This window comes from Babylonia areolata, chromosome 20 (assembly GCF_041734735.1).
Source record: "Babylonia areolata isolate BAREFJ2019XMU chromosome 20, ASM4173473v1, whole genome shotgun sequence".
Classification (NCBI taxonomy): Eukaryota; Metazoa; Mollusca; class Gastropoda; order Neogastropoda; family Buccinidae; genus Babylonia; species Babylonia areolata.
The window spans coordinates 32,488,277-32,510,840 of NC_134895.1; the positions used below are offsets into that span (position 1 = coordinate 32,488,277).

At 35.9% G+C, this 22,564-nt stretch overlaps 1 protein-coding gene across 1 annotated transcript; it reads left to right on the top strand.

Moving 5' to 3' along the window:
* The first annotated feature begins 167 nt into the window (after nt 1–167).
* Nucleotides 168–22,293, top strand: LOC143295418 (microtubule-associated protein RP/EB family member 1-like). Its single transcript, XM_076607107.1, has 8 exons — nt 168–280; nt 3,723–3,903; nt 4,217–4,255; nt 11,717–11,823; nt 14,859–15,072; nt 16,968–17,089; nt 18,339–18,485; nt 19,908–22,293. The coding sequence occupies exons 2-8, from the start codon at nt 3,783–3,785 to the stop codon at nt 19,953–19,955; spliced, it is 798 nt and encodes a 265-aa protein (XP_076463222.1). The 5' UTR covers nt 168–280; nt 3,723–3,782; the 3' UTR covers nt 19,956–22,293.
* The last annotated feature ends 271 nt before the right edge of the window (nt 22,294–22,564 follow it).

A 22,564-nucleotide genomic window follows, 5' to 3' on the forward strand; every position in this document is an offset into this window, starting at 1 on the left:
AGAAGAAAAAAGAAAGCATGGAATACATCAAGTAGTTTTCCTGACTGTTTTGTATTTGGAAGCTTTTCTGTTGTCAAAAAATAAGTTATAGTTTGATATTTGATATTCTTTCTTAATTTTTTTTTCTTCTAGTATTTGCTATTTTTGTTATTTTCTTGCTTTTCCAGTTCAACGTTTTTATTTACTGAACGAGACCATCGAAGTTTCGGTCGAACAGACGAGTAGAGCGGGTACTCGTTGGCAGGAGGAGAGATTTAAAGAATCTGAGCCTGACTTTGGGGTAATTATGTCTTTCATTAGCAACCTTTTAGCTTTACTTTTAGATATATAGTTATCTGTGTCTTTTGATATAATCCAGATCACCCGGTTTAGTCATTTTGGTTGAGATGTTCCATTCACGCAACTGACCGCATTGAAATGATTCATTCTGATTTCATGACAACACATGATCTTCACCAAATTTTGATCTGGACATTCCTTCATTTGAGATCTTCGTTGACACAAAAATGATAATGGTTATCAGATAGGTAACAAATATATAATGCACCCGTTCTCTTTAGAATACTTAAGTGTGCATATAAAAAGAATGGAATTTGAATAATTTGTACACATATGAATGGGATAAGGTGACTAGATAGGACTGAGACTTTGATCATAGACGTTGCTTTGCAAATTATTGTATTATCTAAAACCAGAACCATATTAAGTTTATGTGGAAACATCACTACAGAGATAATAGATATATCATGTACTATGTAGGGATTTGAAGAACTGATTAATGATTATTGATGTTTACAAAATGCTGTCAGTGGGAGTTACCTACTATTGTACAAAAGTAAAAGTATGTTGATGAACTAGAATACATTTTATAGAAAACATCAAGAGTATCATACCACTACTTCTCTTTGCATGTAACTTTTTATATTGATGTTTATGTGAAAGTATGTCTGATGTTTATATTAAAATACCATTAAATAATAACTGAGATCGAGAACACACCATGTCAGTATCATAAGTAAGATTATCATTTGGTCAGTTATCTTTAGCCAGAAGGACATTAAGAGAGAATTTGCAATTAATTTTGAAAAGTCCTTATGTAAAAGTAAGGTTTCTGTATCACACGTACACACATGGAAACACACACACACACACACACACACACACACACACACACATATAGTGACATACACACAGAGACCATCCTTCAGACTCTGTCTCTCTTCTCCCTTTGATCTTGTGTCTTCTCTCTCTCTTTCTGTCTCACTTTCACTCTCCCTCTTTTTCTCCCCGAATTTAGTTAATGATGTTGATTTGCATGTCATAATTGTGTTGGCATTATATTATATGTGTTTATTTGTTGTTTGCACTTGTATTGTTTTTCTGATAGAATTTCTTGTGCTTGTACTAGTTCATTTTCATGTTATCCTTTCCGGACTCCCACTTACCCCTTTTTTTCCCTTTATGTTCTAATCTTTTTTCTGAGGGCAGAATGTGAAAAAGCTGTATTAGCTAATGCAATTCAGATTGTCTGCTAGGATAGAACATGAAGGGGAGGAGGAATGAATATGTGGTGAAACACTGGAAGTAATTCAAGTAACAGGCCTTGCATTGCTGGTATAAACATGGCTGTCTCAGTTCTTCATAAAAAAAAAAAAAATTATTGGACATTGATCCATATGACATTTTTTTTACCATACATGCTGTGGTTTCTCCGACTGAAAATAGACACATCTTGCCATTGTTTAAGTTTAACCCTTTTAGTGATTGACAGCTGAACCTTGGTGAAATGTCAGTGTAGCATTAAAAAAAAGTGCAGTTACTATTTTTGTGTATTAATAGGTGTTGTGATTTGTTTTGCTGATGAATAATAATGCAGTCTGAAGAGGGAAAAGTTAAGTGAATTATGAAGAATGTTGACTGGTCTGTAAGCTGAGAATCGTACTTCACTGAAGTAACAAAACTTCACTGATGAGCATACTCAGCAGCAGCAGGCAAAGGGTTACTGAACAGATGTCCATCAGATCAGGCAGTGTCCTCTTAGAAGAGGGATGGAACAGTTGGGCGTCTCGGGTCATATTTTGAGCTTGATTTTAGTTTGCAGCTGAAGTCTTGTGTCCATTCTCTCGGAGAACAAAATGAATAATATGAGACTTAGTACCAAAGTGTTATGAATATGAGACTTAATACTATAGTATGATTTAGTAGTATGATTTAAGGGCTCTTGTTTCTTAGTGGCTATCGTTTGAGTTTTATTGTTTTGTGTTTTAGTTAATACCTTGGCTTGTTAGAAATAGAAAATTATGAATGTCTGGAATCACGGGAATGATAAACGAAACGAAACAAATTTTTATTTCACAAGGGTAGTGGAGTAAGCATAGCTGCTTTTTTACATCCAGCCCACAAGAGCAAAAAAGAAAGAAAAGCGGGGAAAAAAAGACAAAGCAGTGGCAAAACACTCACACCGACAGACACAGACACACACAGACACACACACACACACACACACACACACACACAATTACACATGAAAATAAAGCGCATAAATAAAGACATGAATACAACCTAAGTACAACTCAACGACACATATTATCATTGAAAAGATCAGATCATTATAAAATGAAATGATATTAGAGAGGGCGAAAAAAAAAGAGAAGAAGATGATGATGATGATGTTAACAGGGAGAAGGAGAGACAGAGTGACAGACACCGATAGTTGGAACATGGGAAGTAAATTCATGGCAATTATCATATTGTATATATATATATGAAATATGAATGATAATTGATATTGAAACATAATCAGTACATTTTAGGATATAGAGGTATCAAATTTGAAAGATTCATCAGGTATGTATGTAAGTTAGATTTGAATTTTTGGAAATTTGATTCAGTTTTTCAATTTTATGGGATATGATTCTATAACCAACCCCCTGAATATGCAAGGCTTGATTTACATAAGATAATTGTTGTAAATGGAAGGTTTATCCAATGTGAATGTTGATAATCATTAAAAGTAAACATATTTGTCAGATAGGATGGAGCGTTCCCATGAAGGATTTTGTGCATGAAGAGTCCTTTATTGCTTAACAGTTTAGCCTTGAGTGGAAGGATACCTGTTTGTTTGTAATCAGTTTCTGTCAGTGTTGAAGATTTGTCAATGTTTAGTTTTACGGCTCTTTTATGGATACTAATCAATGGTTTTAGTAAGTTGCTTGCTGAATCCCAAAGAGTGGAAGCGTAATCAATACTGGATTGAATGTATGAATAAAAGAATAATTTTCTGGCATGCTAGGTAAGGAAATTTTTCATTTTCTTCAACTGACATAACTTCAAAGCAATGGTTTTGGTTAGACTTTCTATGAGTTTTGACCAAGATAGGTTATTGTCAGTTGGTATTCCTAGAACCTTGTGATTTGCAACTTCAACTTATATGTCAGAAATGTAAAGGATAGGAAAATTTTAGTTTAGTTCATTTAACATTAAATAACAAGAAGGTTAATGTTTTCTTTTAACAAGTTATGATGTTATGTGATTACATTGGACAAATGAGTATGACCTGTCATTTCAGTGTCTTGTATCATAGTTGTATGTGTATGCTTTTGCATGTTTGAATGATGCTAATACTAGAATGATAAAGTTAGAAGAAATCAAAGGTAATTTTATGGTGTTCATGTATACATATATATCCCCCCCCCCCAACACCACCCACCCCTCTTGTTTAGTTGGTTTCAGGAGAGCTGCCAGGGCAGTTTGTATTTTGGATACAGACCAAAAGACACAAAATGGCAGTGAATGTGTACAGCACAAGCGCCAGTGCAGACAACCTTAGCCGTCATGATATCTTGGCCTGGGTCAATGATAGTCTTCAGACCAGTTATGGCAAAATTGAAGAACTGTGTACAGGTGGGTTGTTTACATTTGTTGTACATTTGTCTTTGTTATTCAATCATTGGGTATGTTCCCTCCTTTGACAGGTTGTTGCATGATTTGGCTCAGTAAAATACACTTTTGTCTTTCCCCCACGCCTTGTCTGACTACCATGTGTGTCACTGTCACTGTCGGTCCAATTCATTTGCTTTGGAGGGGGCAGGGAAGGGTTTGGAAAAAAAAAGAAAAAAAGCCAGATCATTTATTTTTAAAAGTGTGTGCATTTTTCCCCTTTTCTTTTCTTTTTCATTTGTATAAATACTAAAATGTATGTTTCCCAATTTTCCAGGAGCTGCATACTGTCAATTTATGGACATGCTTTTTCCAGGTGAGTAATTTTTTTCAACAATTCTCACATCTAACTTTTTTTTTCTCACCGTCTCTGTAAAACTCCAGATACCATGTTTGTTTGTTACCAGTATGAGTATGTTAAAAAAAAAGAAAAAAAAAGAAAAAAGAATAGACAGTATTGTACATGTTCACTTACAGGGTACTTTGCTCCTGTGCATTTGTTTTAACGGATGGTCAACTCTCCCCCAGCCCATCTCTCGTTCTCTCTGTGTGTGTGTTGTATTTTTGGAAAATTAAATGAATTTTCTCTAAACACTTTGGTTTTCCATTTGCAAATTTTGCATAAATAGTTGTAAATAAATTTTATTTTAATATAGGTTAGGCCCAATTAAGTATTTATCGTATCAGAACACTAAAAAAACGTTTATTTCGTTAGATTGGCAACCAAACTTCTAAAAACAATTGACTGATTGTGGAAGGTAGGTGTTTTGAAAGTAACATACCTTGTTTTTCCTTGGTCAATAATTATAGAAGAAAACAACCTCTGGACAGAACTACGCGAGCACGAATGAGCTACCACCAACGAGTGTTCTATAAAACCTAAATGGGACCTAATAGCTGTGACTACGAATTGAATTCCTGCATTTGAGTTGGCGATCAGATCCCATTTGTTCCAATGGTCTTGAAGTGAGCTAATGGTCTTCCTTTCGTCGAATATAAAGATACATTTAGATTTTTAACAACCAAAGAAATTGGTTAAGAAGTTAGTACTCCATAAGTTGTGGCTACACAAAGAAGAAAAAGGAAATTGTTTAAAATTACAGCCGCCAATGACCAGCTTCAACGTGGATGTCTATTCGGACAAACATGGTCGATCCTCTCACGGTCTCTCTATTATTACCTTCACATCTTAATATATCTATTAAACAGAACACTTAACAAGACTTTTTTTTGTTCTTTAAAAAAAATGGCAGTGTCTGATTTCTGCTGTAACAGTTAGATATGGTTTTAACATAGAAAAAATGAATAAGCTGTAAAGAGAGATCTTTTTAGAAAAGTGAAGATGTGACGATTCAAAAAAGGAAGCAGCTGAGTCTGCCCTCGTTAGACTCATACGATTCCAGTTGACATTTCCAAATGAAAAGAGAGTATTATCGTGATCTTTTTAGTTTTTTTTCTTCGTGTATTTCAAAATTCTGTGCTTCTGGTCATTGAGAAGGCATAAAGAATTAATTTTCTGAAGGTGAGTGAGGATGTGATGTTTTCCCTTTTAATTATGTAGGGTTATGTTTGATTCAATCAGTGGTGTTTTTGTAACATTTTCTTTTATTCACTTAGTCAGGTAATTGTGACTAATATCATGTGTTCTGAATAGTGGATATTTCCCAAAATTTAAAAATGTATTATATTTATATGTGTTTTGTTTTTTTTATTTATTTAAAAGTTAGTAAATACTGTTTCAGGTTATGGATGTAAACCGTCATCCATCTCGTTTACGTTATGAACGGTATTATTCCCATGTGTGATGCCAAGAAGTATGTGTTGTATTCAGTCATTGTCTGTGTTGTGTGTACGACTCTTGTATGATTGTCTTTATTTGTTATCAAATTGTCTATAATGTTGCAAACATGTTTCTGAATGTACGTTCATCTTCTGGCATCATGAAGCCTGGGTTAGACCGAGTGAGGTCAACAACGGTCTCGACCATTGCTTGAGTGATGCTGAATGGAGTTGTGGGGAAACACTGGTGCTGTTATCGAAAGAGTCAATACACTGCCTAGGGTGGTGATAATCAGCAGAAAATCATCAGAAAAGGAGAAGAGAAGAGAAAGAAAATAGAGATGTGCGACACATGGAACGCCAGGAAAGACAAGAAAGAGAAGGGGAGGTGTATGGGCCTGGGCAGTTCTGAGTGTTTGATTTCCAATGCCACATAGAAAAAACTGTACAGAATGTCTTGACAAGGTATCATACTTGATAATTATTGGAAAATGATAGTAATACTATTGAAAATTGTTCCTTTCATTTGTCCACATTAAATTCTATCTTTGGAGTCAAATTTCTCAAAACGACTTTTTATTCCATACGTATGTACTGCCCTCCTTTACTGTACAAGTTCTAAAAACAGCTATTGCCTTGAAATTTTGCATATAGATGGAAAAATGGCTTCTGAGTGCAATGAAACCATTAGAAAGTATGGATCTTGGACAGTTTTAGTGTTATATTAGGTTAAAAATAATTATTTACATTTGTCAATTTTCTCCAAAGTCTTGGCGATGGTATTTACATTTATGTACATTTATACATACTAATTTATGTCTATTGCACTCTTCTATTCATGTCCTTTGTATTGATTATGATTTTAGCTTCAATACTACCTAACTTTGCAAACTGTAGAGGAGGAGCAGACGTACTCGTTTTCGACAGCACAAAAACAAGAAAAAAAATCATAAAATTATTTCTATGTAACATGAACATTTGAAACTTTGTATTCTAGCTCCAAATCCACTTTGCTGTCTATGTGCAAAATTTCATGGCAATAGCTTTAGTAGAAGTCGAGATACAAAAATACTAGAAAAATGCACGCCAAGTCCCCCCTTAACAGTTTTTGACTCACTTGTGTAAACAAAGTGAGTTTATGTTTTAACCTGGTGTTTGGTTGTCTCTCTCTCTCTCTCTCTCTCTCTCTCTGTGTGTGTGTGTGTGTGTGTCTTTGTGTCCATGGAAAACTTTAACATTGCAATTTTCTCTGGAAATACTTTGTCTGCCAATACCAAATTTGGCTTAAACATAGTATGAAAAAAAATCTTCATATTCATACCCATAATAGGTTTGAAGTGTCCCGAATTAAGCTGTATTTCTGTATCATAAACACGGAAAAATAACAGTTTTATTTCGTTAAGATTGGTTCCGAAATCCGAAAATTCTAAAAACTACTTCCCACTGACTTGCTGGAAGGTAGGTTGTGTTTGGTGAGAAGACATGACCTTGTTTTTCTTGTTCATAATTAAAAGGAAAGAAATACAAATTCTGGACAGAACACATACGGAGATATAACTATACCATCGATGTGTTTACTGCATAAAATATCCTAAAGTGGACACTGAATTAACTGGAATGAACATAAAAGAAAAATTGAATTTCTTCGTCAGCCAGTTGTAGACTGGTTTGTGCAGATCTAGAGATCTACCATGTGTTCCTCCAATGTGCTTGAAGTGATGGCAATGTCTCCTGTTCCGCCGAAATAAAAGAATAATTGAGATTTTCTAAAACACAAAAAAACCTGTTTTAATGGCATTATTACGTCCAGTACAGTTACGTCTGTCTATCGCACAAAGAAGAAAACAATAACATTGCTTTAAATATTAACATTACCGAAGTGACGTCAGATGCGTTGCAGCCGTGGGGATTAGTCTACTTGCTTTGGAACTGAATATGCATGGTTCGATCCTGCTCACGTGTTTTTTATTTATTTTTTTTACCTTCCAAGCTTATCTTATGAATATATCATATTTAATACAGAACACTTTTTAACAATTTATTATTTCTTCTTTTTTTTCTCATCATGATTCCTTTAAAAAAAATAATGGATAAAACAGTTGAGTCTTGAAGGTTTTGCCTCTTTTTAATCTGTATCAGTATATGTGTATAAATCAGTAAGAAAAGAATGAGATAAGGGCTTCATCAAGTTCATGATGATCTTTATAAAAAGTGAAGGATTTTGATGACATTTAGAAAAAGGGAAGCAGCTAATGAGTTCTGCTGTCTTTAAGACTATATCAGGATCCAGTTAACCCTTTCACTGCCAAGAAGATGAGATTTAAGTGAAATCTTTTTGCCAGGTTTTTTTTTCACAAAAAAACGGGTGTAAATTTTCAAAAAATTCTGTGCTCTTTGTTATTGAAGAAAGGCCCATAAAAGTATATATTTTCTGAAAGGTAAATGAATAAAGAATACAAACACATGATGTTTTCCCATTTTATATATATTTTAGTGACATGCTGTTGTTTTGAAATCAGTGGTTTGTTTTTTGTAACATTTTCAACTTGTTCATTACAAACATTAGTCAGGTAATTTGCACTAAAATATCATATTTTCTGGACAAATGGATATCTGCACACACAAAATCATACTAAAACAACCACAATATATATATATATATATATATTTTTTTTTTTTTTTTTTTTTTTTTAAAGAGATAGATACACAATGCACTGTGACTTCTCCAAGTGATAATATGGATGTGAAGCCATGCCCCGTCAGTCCCCAGTCCCCTCCTCTTCACCCGTCTCACACGGTCACTTTATCCTGTTCACATCAGACTGGACTGGCTGAGTGCCAAGAAAATCGCTCACACTGTGTCCTGCTAATAATTCAGTCACTTTCTGTCCTCTGCTACACTGTACCGCCAGCATCACTCACTGATACTCTTGATTGCTCCCTTTATTTTCTATCAAATTGTCCTATAAATGTTCATCACTGTCTTCTCCTTCGAATTTACGCTTCAATTCTTTCTGAGCATCAGCTAAAGAAAGCAATCTTGGTTGATTTAGTTCACCACGATTGCATGTCTTGAGCACGGCGTCAGTCCGATATTTTGTTGAGCGAGTGATGAGAGGAGTTGGGCAAACACTGCTGCCAGTAATCCAACCAAAATGTTCAAATAAACGACTGCCTTATGACGTAGATGGTGTTTCTAGCTATGAATAGAATCTAGAAAGATTCCCCAAGCTGAAGCGACCAGTACTTTTGTCAACGAACTGAATGCAAACCAGGGAAAAGTCAGAATATTTCGATGACAGATTATCTCGTCATTGTGGCAGTGAAGCGTACATGCTTGCGATGACGAGTTATCTCGTCATATAGGCAGCCTAGGGGTTAATTTTATTTTTGTAGCAGAAGAGAAATATGTCCGTGTTATGTTATGCTTGTATAAATACACATCGTTTAGAAACAGTTTACAGACATAGTGAGACTGAAATTACATTCTGAGAATGAAGATCCCTTTGTTGGTTCTGTCTTGGAAAACAATGCAGTGAGAAGTTTTGGGATTATATCATGCCAGTGAAACTCTTATGATTTATATATGCATACGAGATTGAGATTTCCACAGTCAAGCATTTTGGTTTGACATTTGAAAAGTTTGCGTGACAGCTTCTGGTTGACTCACTTGTGTAAACAAAGTGAGTCTATGTTTTAACCCGGTGTTTGTTTGTCTGTGTGTGTCTGTGTGTCCATGGTAAACTTGAACATTGACATTTTCTCTGCAAATACTTTGTCAGTTGACACCAAATCAGGCATAAAAATAGGAAAAATTCAGTTCTTTCCAGTCATCTTGTTTAAAACAATATTGCACCTCTGGGATGGGCACAAAAAAATTTAAAAAAAGAAGCCAAATTATATGCAAACTGCATTTACTGTTATATTTATATTTTTTGTATTCTTTAAACTTGGCACTTTGGTCTGGTATTCTGACACAACAACAAGAGCAGTCATTATTATCATTTTTTGTTCAAACAGGAACTTTTGCTAAGCATGTAAGTTTTATTTATTTTGCAAACGTTTAGGTGCAGATAGTAAAAAAGAGAAATTAATCTGTAAGTGTAATTAATGCTATGGGACTTAATTTGCTTTAAACTGATCTTTCTCATCTTAAACATTACATTTTGAAATTATACTCAATACATAAAAAGCTTGTGTGTTTTACTCTCAGTGTACAGGGCTTTCACTATGTTCATTCGCCCAAGTGGTCTTTTTCGGAAAATACTAAAATCAATATGACGAGTGGATATTACAGATCTATTGGCTGAGCCCTGAAGGTCATGGGCAAAAATCAATTGCGTACACATATTTATACACATTCAAAGCGCGTGCTCATATTCTTCGCGAATGCCGCCATTTTGTTTCAAGTTGTTGACCTGCCCGTTCAATCCTATATTCAATGGAATATGATGGAAAGTTGGAGAAGGAGACCATTAAATATTTATTCAGAGAAAGATTTGTGAACGCCTCATCACTTACTGGATTATGCCCCAAATTGCCTTAAAAATATCCACAGAATCAGTTGGAATTCACAGTTAAAAATTGTAGACCATGCGAGTTAATACCCTTGAATCTTGAATTGATCATGATGAAACGAAAAAATGTCCAGTCTTGACTTTTCTCAAAATGAAGTCCTTTTCACTTCATACGACGTTTAGAAGTACTTGTACATGGCTCTACATGTTATTAGTTTAATAAAATACTAAATTTTCATATCAACTTTAAAACTATAAAACTAGAATGAACATAAAAGAGAAATTGAATCGACCCTGTCGTTCTACATTCCCGGCGGTTGTAACTAAACTTGTACATCTATCTCGATCTAGAGAAAACGGCTAAATGTTGCAGTTTGATTGCGGTGATAGCCACGTCTCCTTTACCGCGGACTTAAAAAGAATTTTTTTATTGCCCTTAAAGATTTTTTGAATGCCCAAGATACACCAGAATAATATGATTTAAACAGCGTTCTCACTGTGAATACCGCAATTGATTTATCGCCCTTTAAAAAAGTATGTTCAAGTATTAAATTTTAGAATGTCAGTTAAGGAGCCACGATAGTGTAATGGATAAGACAGTTTCTTCTCACACGAACACGCAGGGTTCGAATCTGGTTAGGACTTCTTTTTTTTCTTTTTTCTTTTTTTTAACCCGAAGCTTTATAATAACAAATACAGAACACATTTTAACGATTAGATTTTTTTAAAATTTTTTTTTTAAAGTGTATCACAAGTGAGTCTTGAAGGCCTTGTCTCTCTTGTTTTAAATTTTGAAATTTTCTTGCTACACGTCATTTTGATCAGATGATCAGATTTTTAGTTTTCCTTACAGTTCTGAAACTCTCAGGCCCATGAGTTGCAATTATGAGTAAGTGCCCAAGAATAGAGAAAAATTTAAGCGAAATGATGTGATATAAAAAATGATTTCACACCAGAATATTGTTGAATATAAGAGTGCATGTGAACACCATAACTATTTTTGAGAAAATGGCAAAAATAACCAAAATGTGCTTTGGGAAGAGGTTGTCGGTCAGATAAAAGTAATCTAATTCCTTATATTTGTGATAGAGTGAAAAGTTTAAAAGTTTTGAAATGGTACTGACCACTGGTAGTTATTTATTATTTATTATTTTTTAATTTTATTTTCAGCTGAGAAGTTGGAGTCTTAAGTTGATGAAGTAGCTGTGAACAGTAGCTGAGTAGGAGTAAACTCACATTATATAAATTTATCACAAAAAAAGGCCAGAGGGTGGAAGTTTTTTTGTTTTTTTTCTCGGTATGATGTGTTTGGTTAAAAGGCGTTGGACTGCTGATCCAGTGGTCATGGGATGGAAATGTATGCAAAAAAAAAAAAAAAAAAAAAAAAAGAAAAAGAAAAAAAGGGGGTATTTAGAAAGTATCATTTGTGTTTGAATGAATTATTTTTGTTTGTAATTGTCCAGTGTCCTTGCTATTTTCAGGATCACTTCCATTGAAAAAAGTGAAATTCAACACAAAGTTAGAACACGAATACATTCAGAATTTCAAGCTCCTTCAAAATAATTTTGGAAAGTTGGCAGTCGACAAGGTGAGACTGACTGGGGCATGTAGTAATCTACACCTGACTTTCAACTAACCCCCTGGTTCTTATTGTTGCTTTTTACTGACGTTGTTCCTTTGATATTTGTGCACATGCTTTGTATTCCTCAAGTTTGCTTTTATATTTATGTTAGCATGCTTGGTTTGAGTGAGATACTTGGCAACTAAATTTAACTGAAAAAGTTCATCGCATGAATACAAGAAAATCAGTTTTTGATTGAGCATTGCTTAACGTTGTCTGCTTTTTGGATGACAGCATGTATGTTCAACTGCACACTCTTTTCAAGTAGAGAATTTCCTTTTGGCATGCATATTTGGTAACAGTGTGGCCTCTGAGTTTGACTGAGTCAGCTTTACTACACAGAGTAATATAGTGAATATGTTTGAATTGTGGGGATGGGGGAGGGGGGGTATACTTGTTCTTTTTCTTTTTAGTATGCAGGAGTACTGTTAATGGCCATTACTTCCGCAGCTTCAAAGTCCAAGAGACTGTCATGATGTGATATAATGTGCTTGCATGCAGAACCTGCTTTGTGAACAGAATCGGTTTTCAGTGTTGTATCTTGAATACCTTTTTTCAGCTGTCTTGTTTGAAAACACACCACTTTTCACTGTTGGTCTAATCGCTTATTTGTAAAATTCATTTGGCAACACAAGCATTGTGATTGTAAAATCTGTCATTGCTTGTGAATTTATTGGTTTTGTAAACCTGTGCATATTTTCAGTTTATATGTATATGATACAGTGTGTACTGTATCAAAATACAGCTGAAATTTTATCTGTGTGTGTATCACTATCTGTGTGTGTATCTGTGTCTTCACCAGGGAAAGCAGTGACAATGTGCAGAAGCAGTGAAACAACAAATCCCACTGAAAGCTGTGTTGAACTTGTATAGTTTGCAGTGTGTGATTTGCCGAAGTCTGTGATTCTGAATCTTCCTCCCATTTCTTTCCTGTTTTGCAGGGTCTGTAAGTTTGAAAAAGGTCAAATTAAATCCACGGTTAGAATACGAGTATATAAACAATTTCAAAGTGCTCCAAGTGAGTTTCACAAATTTGGGTGTGGATAAGGTGAGTTCCTGACTTCAGCCACAGCTTTTAGAAGCTTTGTCTTCCCTCTGTAATTTTCCTGCCTGTTGCTGCTGTCTCTCTGCTTATCATGTCCTTTTTGTCATTGAGGGCAAGTGGAAAAGTAAACAAATCCTTGCTTCAGTTTTGCAGTATGATTCCTTTCAGCTTTGAGGCGGTGGTAACTGTGTGAGGGTAGATTTCACATTGTATAGATTATAACTGTTTTTCCAGTGTTATACATGTGTAAACAAAATTCTGCACCTTACTTCTGTCTTGCATGTGTGTGTGTGTTTGTGTGTATATGACTTATATCCTTTGTCAATTCCTTAACACTTCCATTTTCTGGTGAGTTGCAGTCAGCCTTTCAGTTTCAGTCTTGAACCAGTCATATAGATCTGTACAAACCTGAACAAAACATAGTACTTTGCTGCTGTTTTCGAACTAGAAAATGAAATATCTGAGGTTGAAAAGTTTCAATATTCAAAAATAGACAAGTGAAGTAACTGTTCAGTCTCATGTAAGATAAGGAAGGGATACTTTAAAAAGTAAGGATCAGCAGTTCTTATCAGTTTGCCCATTTATAGAGAAGAGACCAAGCTAAAAATCCAGGATTGTTGTTGTTTCTCTGTCTGAAATTAGGTACCATTGTCTTATCTTGGACTGTGATCGTTAAGCAAAATGTTGTAGTGGTGATGTGTATAATTGTTTAAGATAATATTTAATTACACATACTTAACTGTGACCCAACTAGTGCAGACTCCGGCAGGGGTCTGACATATTTTAATGCTTCCACTATCACTTCAGCATATCCACAAAGTAAAGGTGGGTAAATTTTATTTAGAAATTGTCTTTACTGTGAACACACTTTCTGCTATGCTAGACTTGAGCTCACGTTTTGCTTTTGCTGTAGACTTGCTGGCTATTTCAGAATTTATGCTAAATTGTAAAAGAAAACGTTTGGTGTTGCTTCAGTCTCTTAAGAGCATGTATATCCCATCTCTTAATCCAGATATTGTATACTGCTATTGAGGAAATGTGTTTTGTTTTTGTTTTTTCATGAAAGATTTTCTTGTTATATTATTTCATAAACAAATACATTGGAGAAGAAAGAGTGAGTAAACACTATCTTAATATTTGATTTACACGGTGAAAGCATATCCTGGGCTGTTGGGGAGATCTTGGCTGTACAACTTGTGTCTTGTCAGCAATGATTGAAGAATGTACGTGTGTGTGAGTGTATGCAATGTAATGTTAGAGAAAAATAAACTGAACAGAATGGGCTTATAGTGCTGCTTTATATATTTAAAAAAAATTATTCAAAAAAAAAAGGAAAGAAAAGGGTGTTGACAACAAAGTTACCAAAACAAAAATGGAAAAAAACCCTGTCTCTCTCGCAAGAGGAATAATGATGTTAGATACATTTTGTTTTGATTTTTTTTTTTATATCTGAGTGCTGTCTTCTTTCAAGTGAACTGTATTCAGTATAATAACTGTTTGTGTGCACTACTGTCTCCAGTTATATTATCTGAAATAAAAGTTATATGTGTAACGATTCCAGTAAATTTTCTTGTTAGATGGTTTCCTCAGTTTCAGTCATTGTACTGAGAAAGAAATACACCTGCACAGTTAGCATCATTTCACAGTTCACCGTCTGGATTTAAAGCAGTAAATATTCTTAATTTTCATTGATTTAATTGCAGATTAGTTTTCTTTTTCATTGTTGTTGCTGTCCGGATTTTTTGTTTTGCTCTTATGCGAATTACTTGCATCACAGTGCAAAATGGAAGAAGGTTTCATGTAAAAAAGGATATGTAGTCAGTAAATACTTTCCATGCCTGTACTATGATAAAGGAAGGTAATTTTAAAATGCAAGTTCTGTACTGTATGTATTGAGCTTGAACATTAAAATTGTCTTTAAGATAATGTTTATTTTTGTTGAAAACTTTTTTTTCAGATCATTCCTGTGGAGAAATTAGTGAAAGGACGATTCCAAGACAATTTCGAGTTTGTCCAGTGGTTTAAACGGTTCTTTGATGCCAATGTCAGTGATGAGACGATGGAGTATGATCCCCTTGTTGCCCGAGGGGGGGAGCCAGTGGGCTCTGCCAACAACAGAGGTGCTCTCAACAAAGCTCCTACCAGTAAACCTGCTGCACCCAAGTCACGAGGTATGCCAGTGTTGGTTGATTGTAAATTTAAAGTCTGTTCACAAAAATGATTTTGATAGAGGTGGAAAAGTGGTTGGTCATTTGTCTGTTCGAGATTGTTCGAGAGCCTGTTGGAGGGTGGGATGTGCATGTGAGTATGATATGGTTTGCTTGAACGTATATATAACTATTTACGCATGTAATGGGAAAGAGAAAAGCAGAATGGGCAAGTTTTTGTGTGTGTGTGTGCGCGCGCACACCTGCCCTTGTGTGTGTGTGAGCAGACAAGGATGCGTGTGTGTGTGTTTGTGATACCCAAAATAAATGAAAAAGTATCTAAAATATGCAGATTTTTTTCAAAATGATAAGCAGTGGAAATTACATAATTTCATGTTGAATGTTGTGCTTTGTATTACTTTGGATTGATTTTTATCTAAAATGTAATGAAATATTGAAATTTATGTCAGTAATTGAGTAAAGTCTATATTTTAACTCCAGGCCAGATTTCTCTTTGGACTTTTGATATTATTCATCTTTGAAGTTTTATTTTCAATGTCTGTTCAGGTTTTCGTCTGATGCATGTGTAAATAGGTATTTTGCAGTTAACAGAAAAGTGCACTTTTGTGATGGCAGAACAAGTATTTTCATTGATTGTCTTTTTCACATAGCTGTGTAATATTAGATGAAATGAGATAATGTGAGTCAAGACTGAAAAGAAGAGATGATGCATGTGAGAGTGTGCTTTTTTGTGTGCACCAGACATGTATGCCAGCATGGTAATAATGTGATGTTAGTGGTAAGCATCACACAGGTTTCCCACTGTCCTGGAAGTCCGGAAATGTTTTAAAAAAGAAAAGAAAAGGGAAGACCATTTTTAAGGCTGGAAAAGTTTTGGAATTCAATGTTTCATCCTGCAAGGTCAGGAATTGTCATGGTATCTAATCTTTCACCGCACGAATAGTGATATGGAAAAAGAATCTGCTTACAAGAAAATAAAGACAAACTAGAAAGGCTGTGGAAATGGCAGAAATTAAGAAATAATGTCAAAAGTTGTTGGGTTTTTTGTTGTTTTTTCAGCAACGGTGTTTCAAGAAAACGCAGTTTGTAAAGCTTTTATATATTCTCACCCTTGAATCTAGTTGAAAAAATACATCAGTAGTATAAATGGTAAGCCAGGCTGATTTGTCTCAGAACAGATCTCTCTGTCAGAAATACAGGCTGCTATATTCCCAAGAGAGCACAGTGCTGCAGCCTTTTTTTCTTTTTACTTTTTTTTATTTTTTATCTTGTGTGTATTTGTTTTACTGTCAGAGTGGATTTTTTTAACAGAATTTTGCCAGGGACAATCTTATTGCTGTTGGATCTTTTATGTCCGCTAAGTGCATGTTACATGTGTGACTTTGGTTTATCGTCTCACCCAAATAACTAGCACCCAGACCAGCACACAAGGTTTAGTTGAGGGAGGAGTAAATATCCTGGTCCATATATGGGACTCAAAACCTGTGCACACTTGCCAGTATTTTCTCCCCGTCCACTAGACCTTGAGTGATGGTCTGGACATTTGTCAGTTGGATGTGATGATAAACGTAAGTCCTGAGAAAAGAATGCACTTAGCATAAACATGCAAAAAACCAACTGCAACAAAGGGGTTGTACCTGGCAAAATACTGTAGAAAAACCTACGTTGATAGGAAAACAAATACATTTACAGGCAGAAAAAAAGAGAAGAAATGGGTGTAGCAGTCCTGTAGCAGCGTGTTCTCCCTGGGAAGAGCAACCTGAATTTCAAAGAGAAATATCTGTTGTGACAAAGTGTAATAATAACCAACAAAATTCAAACACATGCTTCCAACTAATCCAAGTCCGGTGTGTTACCTCTAGGCCACCAATCCAGCTTCACTCTGTGTGTGTGTGCAGTACCCCCCAGCCGTCCAGTGGCCACCCGGCAACCAGCCAACAACACACGATCACCGGCATCAAGACCTAGTGTCAACCATGCTGCTGGGGACTCTCAGCTCGTTGAAGATCTCAGGGCAGAGGTAGGGAGGGACCACCCCTTGGGTGCATGGCATTGTATTGTATTACTCTTTTTCGTCACAACGGATTTCTCTGTGTGAAATTTGGGCTGCTCTCCCTAGGGAGAGCGTGTCACTACGCTGAGAGCGCCACCCTTTTTTTTTTTTTCTGCCTGCAACTTTGTTCTCCTATTGAAATGGATTTTTCTTCAGAAGTTTGCCAGGGAGAACTCTTTTGTTGCTGTGGGTTCCTTTATGTGCGCTAAATGCATGCTGCACATGGGACCTCAGTTTATTGTCTAGCGTCCAGACCACCACTCAAGGTCTATTGGAGGGGGAGAAAATACTTGGGACTATGGGATTTGTACCAGTGCACTCAGATTCTCTCACTTCGTAGGCAGATGTGTTACCCCCAGGCCAACACTCCACAACACTGCTACTTGTGTTTGCAGATTTTAGTGCAACATACTGCTGCTTTTTTCTTTTTCTTTTTTTTTTCTTTTTTCTTTTTTTTTTCTTTTCTTTCTGTTTTAGTGATTTGAATATGTTTGTGAGAATAGATATTATGCTAGGATGCTGGGCTTTGTAGATTGGAATAATTTAGATATCTGTGAGATTTGACATCATAATGACATGGTGGTGCATGTGTGCACACAAATGGCACAACATGGCATGACAGTGATTTACCAATAGGGCTTTTGTGTCCTTATTCGGTTTTGATGGCAAAGGACGCGGAAAATTTGAATTAAAAGTGAACATGATAAATGTGATATCCACACCTTGTGTATCTGAAAGATGTGCTGAAACATAGATCAGTATAGCTTCAAACCATTAAGTTCCATCACCATATGTACTTTCATTAGTTGTCTCCTTTCAGCATGGGGCTGGCTGAGCATATCTGAAGTTCTTTTTGCTCTTCTGGTCATAATTGAGTGATATAAATGTTTTTAATGCATACCCAACTCCCATGGTTTGATATAAGATGCAGATTTGTAGAATTATCAGAACTCTTCCATCATGTTGTGGAGATAAAGTTATTCCAGCAAATGATTTTGAGAGGTTGGTTGTGGTGAAGCTGACTTTACTAGTTTACATAATACAAGACATGAAATGGTGAAAGTATTTCAGTACAAGCACAGACTGGTGGACAGAAATGCTTAAATGAAAACAAACATGCATAAGCAAAACCATGTACTGGACATTGCACTGGCTGAATGAGCAATTTATTATTACATTTATGTTTTAAAATATTGTTAATTTATTGTGTTTGCAGTTGCGGCAGATGACGGTGGAGAAAGAAGGGTTGGAGAAAGAACGTGACTTTTACTTTGGTAAGCTTCGTGATATTGAAGTGATCTGCCAGGAGAATGAGGATAATGCCATGATCAAAGGCGTCATGGACATCTTATATGCCACAGAGGTAAGTCTGTTTTGGTTAGTTATGACCATCATTGTTGCTGAAACACATAGTCCAATGTCTTTACAGATATCTTCATTGTAATATGAATTGGGGGGGGAAAATCACCATTGAAAAAGACATGTGAGAGCCGCAAACAAAAACAAATGAGCAAACAAAAACAAAAAAGGAAAATAGTGCTCCCTTGACTTGCATGCAGATGAGATGAAAAAAAACAAACCCAGTTGCTGTACAATCTCAAAATCATTTGGAAGGAATGTGTCTGCGTTGTGGTGACTGAGTTGTGGGAGCATGTGTGTCCAATGGGATGATTTGGATAAAATCATGCTAAACATTGTTAGCATGGTGCAAAAGGAATAGGACAGAAATATTGTGTATGCTGTGCTGTAAATGATATGTTTCAAGGATCACACCACTCTATTTGCCAAATAGCGTGTTTCGAGGATTTCACTGGGTTCTTTACCATATGATGTACATACTACACATACTTCACTGTGACCCACTAGTGCAGACTCCCGCAGGGAGTCTGATTCGTGTCCTGTGCAAAATACTATCCGCCTATGTGGAGAAAACGAAAGTAGCTACGGCTGATAACCTCTTGGAAGTAGGTTACCTCCCCTCTGTATCCCTGACTAGCTTCCTCTTTTTCTGGCAGCCATCTTAACTCCTGATCCTGTGCTCTTCATGCGGCTAAGTTTTTTCATATTTCTGTTTGAAAGCATTGTTATAATTGGATTATATGTGTCAGCCTTGGCAATCAAAAGTTGTATCTTGATGTTGCAAACATTTACACAATACTTTTGTCAAAATATGAATTGGGAAAATCTGATCCAGAGTTAGGCAGAGCTACTTTTACTTTTTACCCAAACTTGTTAAGTTAATCTAATGTGCTGTGAATGCGTGTTGATGGACTTGGTATGTCTTTCTTTTAAATAAACATGAAGACATGGCAGTCTAAACTTTTTTCCCCTTTCTTTCATTCTCTTCTCTTTACCACACATGCAAGTCATATGAAGAGATTGACATCAGCTTACAGCTTATATTTGGGCCAGGAGCATAATGAGAGCTGTCCAGTCAGTGGTTTCTCTACTGCCATGGGAATTCATTTACAGCTTAGTCATTTGTGAAGATCAGTGACTCTCAAACGAGGAGGCAAGATTAAACTGGCTGTTAGTGCTGCACCCTTTGGGGCTAGTTGGCCTTTGGTGACCATCCCAGAGCTAACTGTCCTAAAGCCTTCTTGGCAAAGAGAGTCGGGATATAACTTGGGCAAGACACTCACTACTGTAATCATATTTTTGCCCAGGTAGGTCAGGACAGTAGTAGCCTCCTCTGCTGTTCTGATGGTCATAATCACACATGACTATCACACATAGCCTCTTGTTGTGTTTAATGCCTGTTTGTGTTTTGGTATCTGTTTCACAGGAAGGCTTTGCACCCCCAGAAGATGAGTACGAGGAAGAGGAGTACTGAACGACAGGAGTCCTGCGGGCTTTCAATAATCTCTTGTTACATTGTCAACCCCCCTTCCCGAGAACAAATTTGTCAGAACGCAACCACCACCACATCTTTTCATCTGGTTGCCAACCAACCCTCATCCACATGGTTTTTAGCTGGTTGAAAATGTTTCACAATTGGACTTGCCCCCCTTACCCCCAGGGTGGATTTGTGTACAGTTAGGTGGTTGGCTGGGATTCACCTGTTGACCATGGTTCAAGGTTGAAGAGTGTTGTCTCTGTTGAATGAGTTGTGTCATTGGTGTGGACAACAGGCCACCTTTGGGTTGAGTGGATCCAGCTTTCGTGTATGAACACTTGTTTCCTTTTTACCGGAGATTTGATGATGGAAGATTTTTGCCCAGATTGTGCTTCTCACAATGATAACTTTGGAAAACTTCAGGAAAGGACATACTCCCACGGGACAAAAATATCTGAAACTTCCCCCTTTTTTTTCTTCTTTTTTCTTTTTGACCTTTTTCCTCTTTATTTAATTAATGAATCTGAAAAACAGCAACTGTATTTGGTGTTAATGTATTCTGAAACCATTATGCTCTTTTACTTCTGATGAGTTGGTGATAAATGGTATTTTGTTTCAGTCTACTTGATTTAAGTTGAAGCTAGTGATGAAGAAAACCCAAAGACCAACATGTCTGTATTTTAACTCCATGGAAGATAAATTATCGTGCTTAGCTTTTGTGTCTGGAATTCACTTGTGTAGTCTCGCTGTCTCACATGTATGTGTTCATTTCTGACAGTATCATCAATGAGCTGTAAATGGTAAGTTTTAGGACAAATCACCCATTGAAGCATTCATGAAAGAATATAATACTATTCATCATAAAATTCCATACATTCTGTGGCTGAATGTATGTGCATTATCTGCATACATTTTACTCAACTGTAAGTCTGGCTACAAACTCTTGATAACTCTTACCTAAGAAGCTGCAAACAAAGATTTCGAGAAAGTTGAAGTGGTGAATATTTGAAATTTCACTATACTGTTGCACCAATAATCTTATCAGGAGACCTGAATAAACATGAAACAACACTATGAATATGGATCAAGTCTGGACATTGATACAGTGAGCTGTCTAGTTTGTACATAAGTAATCAAAAACATTACTCACTGTAAGATAATATAGGTGCTGTCAGGTATGAATTTAAAGTAACAAAATTACCTATTGAAAATGTACCAAAGGAGTTTCTCTTTTCCCTGTTGTTCATTTCATTGTCTGCGTGTCATCAGTGAAATGAGCAGTTGTTAGTCGTAATTACGATCTGGTCTTATCATGGCTGATCATCATCAGAGGTGTTGTTTTCACTGTATTTATAGATTGATTTCTTGCAGAGACACCACACATAGGTATATACAAAAACCTTTGATATAGACCAGAAAGCTGTAAAGGCATTGTCTTGTCTTTTGGCCATTTTGCTTTTGGCATATTGCATAGACTGTCTTGTATAGGGGCAATGATAAAACTTCATATAGATGCATTCAGTTTATTATTTTTTCCATGTATTCCATTTTTATTCCCTTTCAGTAAGGCGCCAGGGACATCCCATTGCTCACTACTTAAATAATGCAAGTACTTTCAGTAGGCGTAGGGTTTTATACTGCATCTGTTGTGAATAATCAGTAACAGTGCTTGGTTTGTGTCGTTTCGTGTCTTTTCATGCTGGTTATATGTATATAATTGTACATTTTGAAGTTGTGGACTCTCCGTAAGACATTATCATTACTACCTCCGGAATTGTCATTGATGAATGAAGGTGAAAAACATGGTGGCCAAATAGATACCCCTGTCAGTAGGTACAAGGTGATAATTAAATAAGGAGATAAGAAGGTGAAAGAAGAAGAGAAAAAAATTACTGAAATGGGTTCAGTCAGTAGTGAATGGAGCCCATACCGGTTTGAAAAGGATTATGCTTATGAAGATCTCATGAATCCACCCATTATATTAGTTTCATATTGCCCGGTGTTTGTCCTGAAGACTTAAGCCTTCATCTGCCCCTGGTACTTGAGTATAAATAGTGTTACATCCTGTGCAAGATGTGGAAAGTTGCAGAAAGCCAATTCCAGCCTTCAAGTGCTTTTTCATTCCTTGACAGTTCTAAAAATCTCTGTTTAGTAAATTAAATAAATAATAGAAACAAAGAAAGTTTAGTGATTCCTTAACAATCTTGAAATCCCTGTTTAGCAAATGATAGAATCAAAAAAGTCTAATGGATTCCTTGACAATCCTAAAATATGTTTAGCAAACCGAAACAAAAGAAGTTTGACTGATTAAAAATGCCCATTGGAACTCTTGAAATGTATTTGTATTGATTCAGAGAAAGTTTTTTTTTGTCATGAATGTTTGTGCTGTTGTGTTTGCATGCATTTATGAAGAGTCTTTGTCTGCATGGGTATGAATCCTTCCAAGTTGTTCATCATGATGTGTAACAGCAACTGTACCACACATTTCTTTCTCTGCCTGTTTGGATTGTGTTCTGGTTATCATACAGTGAATGATGTGTGCTTGTCCTCTAAAAAAAAATAACTTTAAGGGTGAAGATGGGGCATGATCGTACAAGCAAACTTGT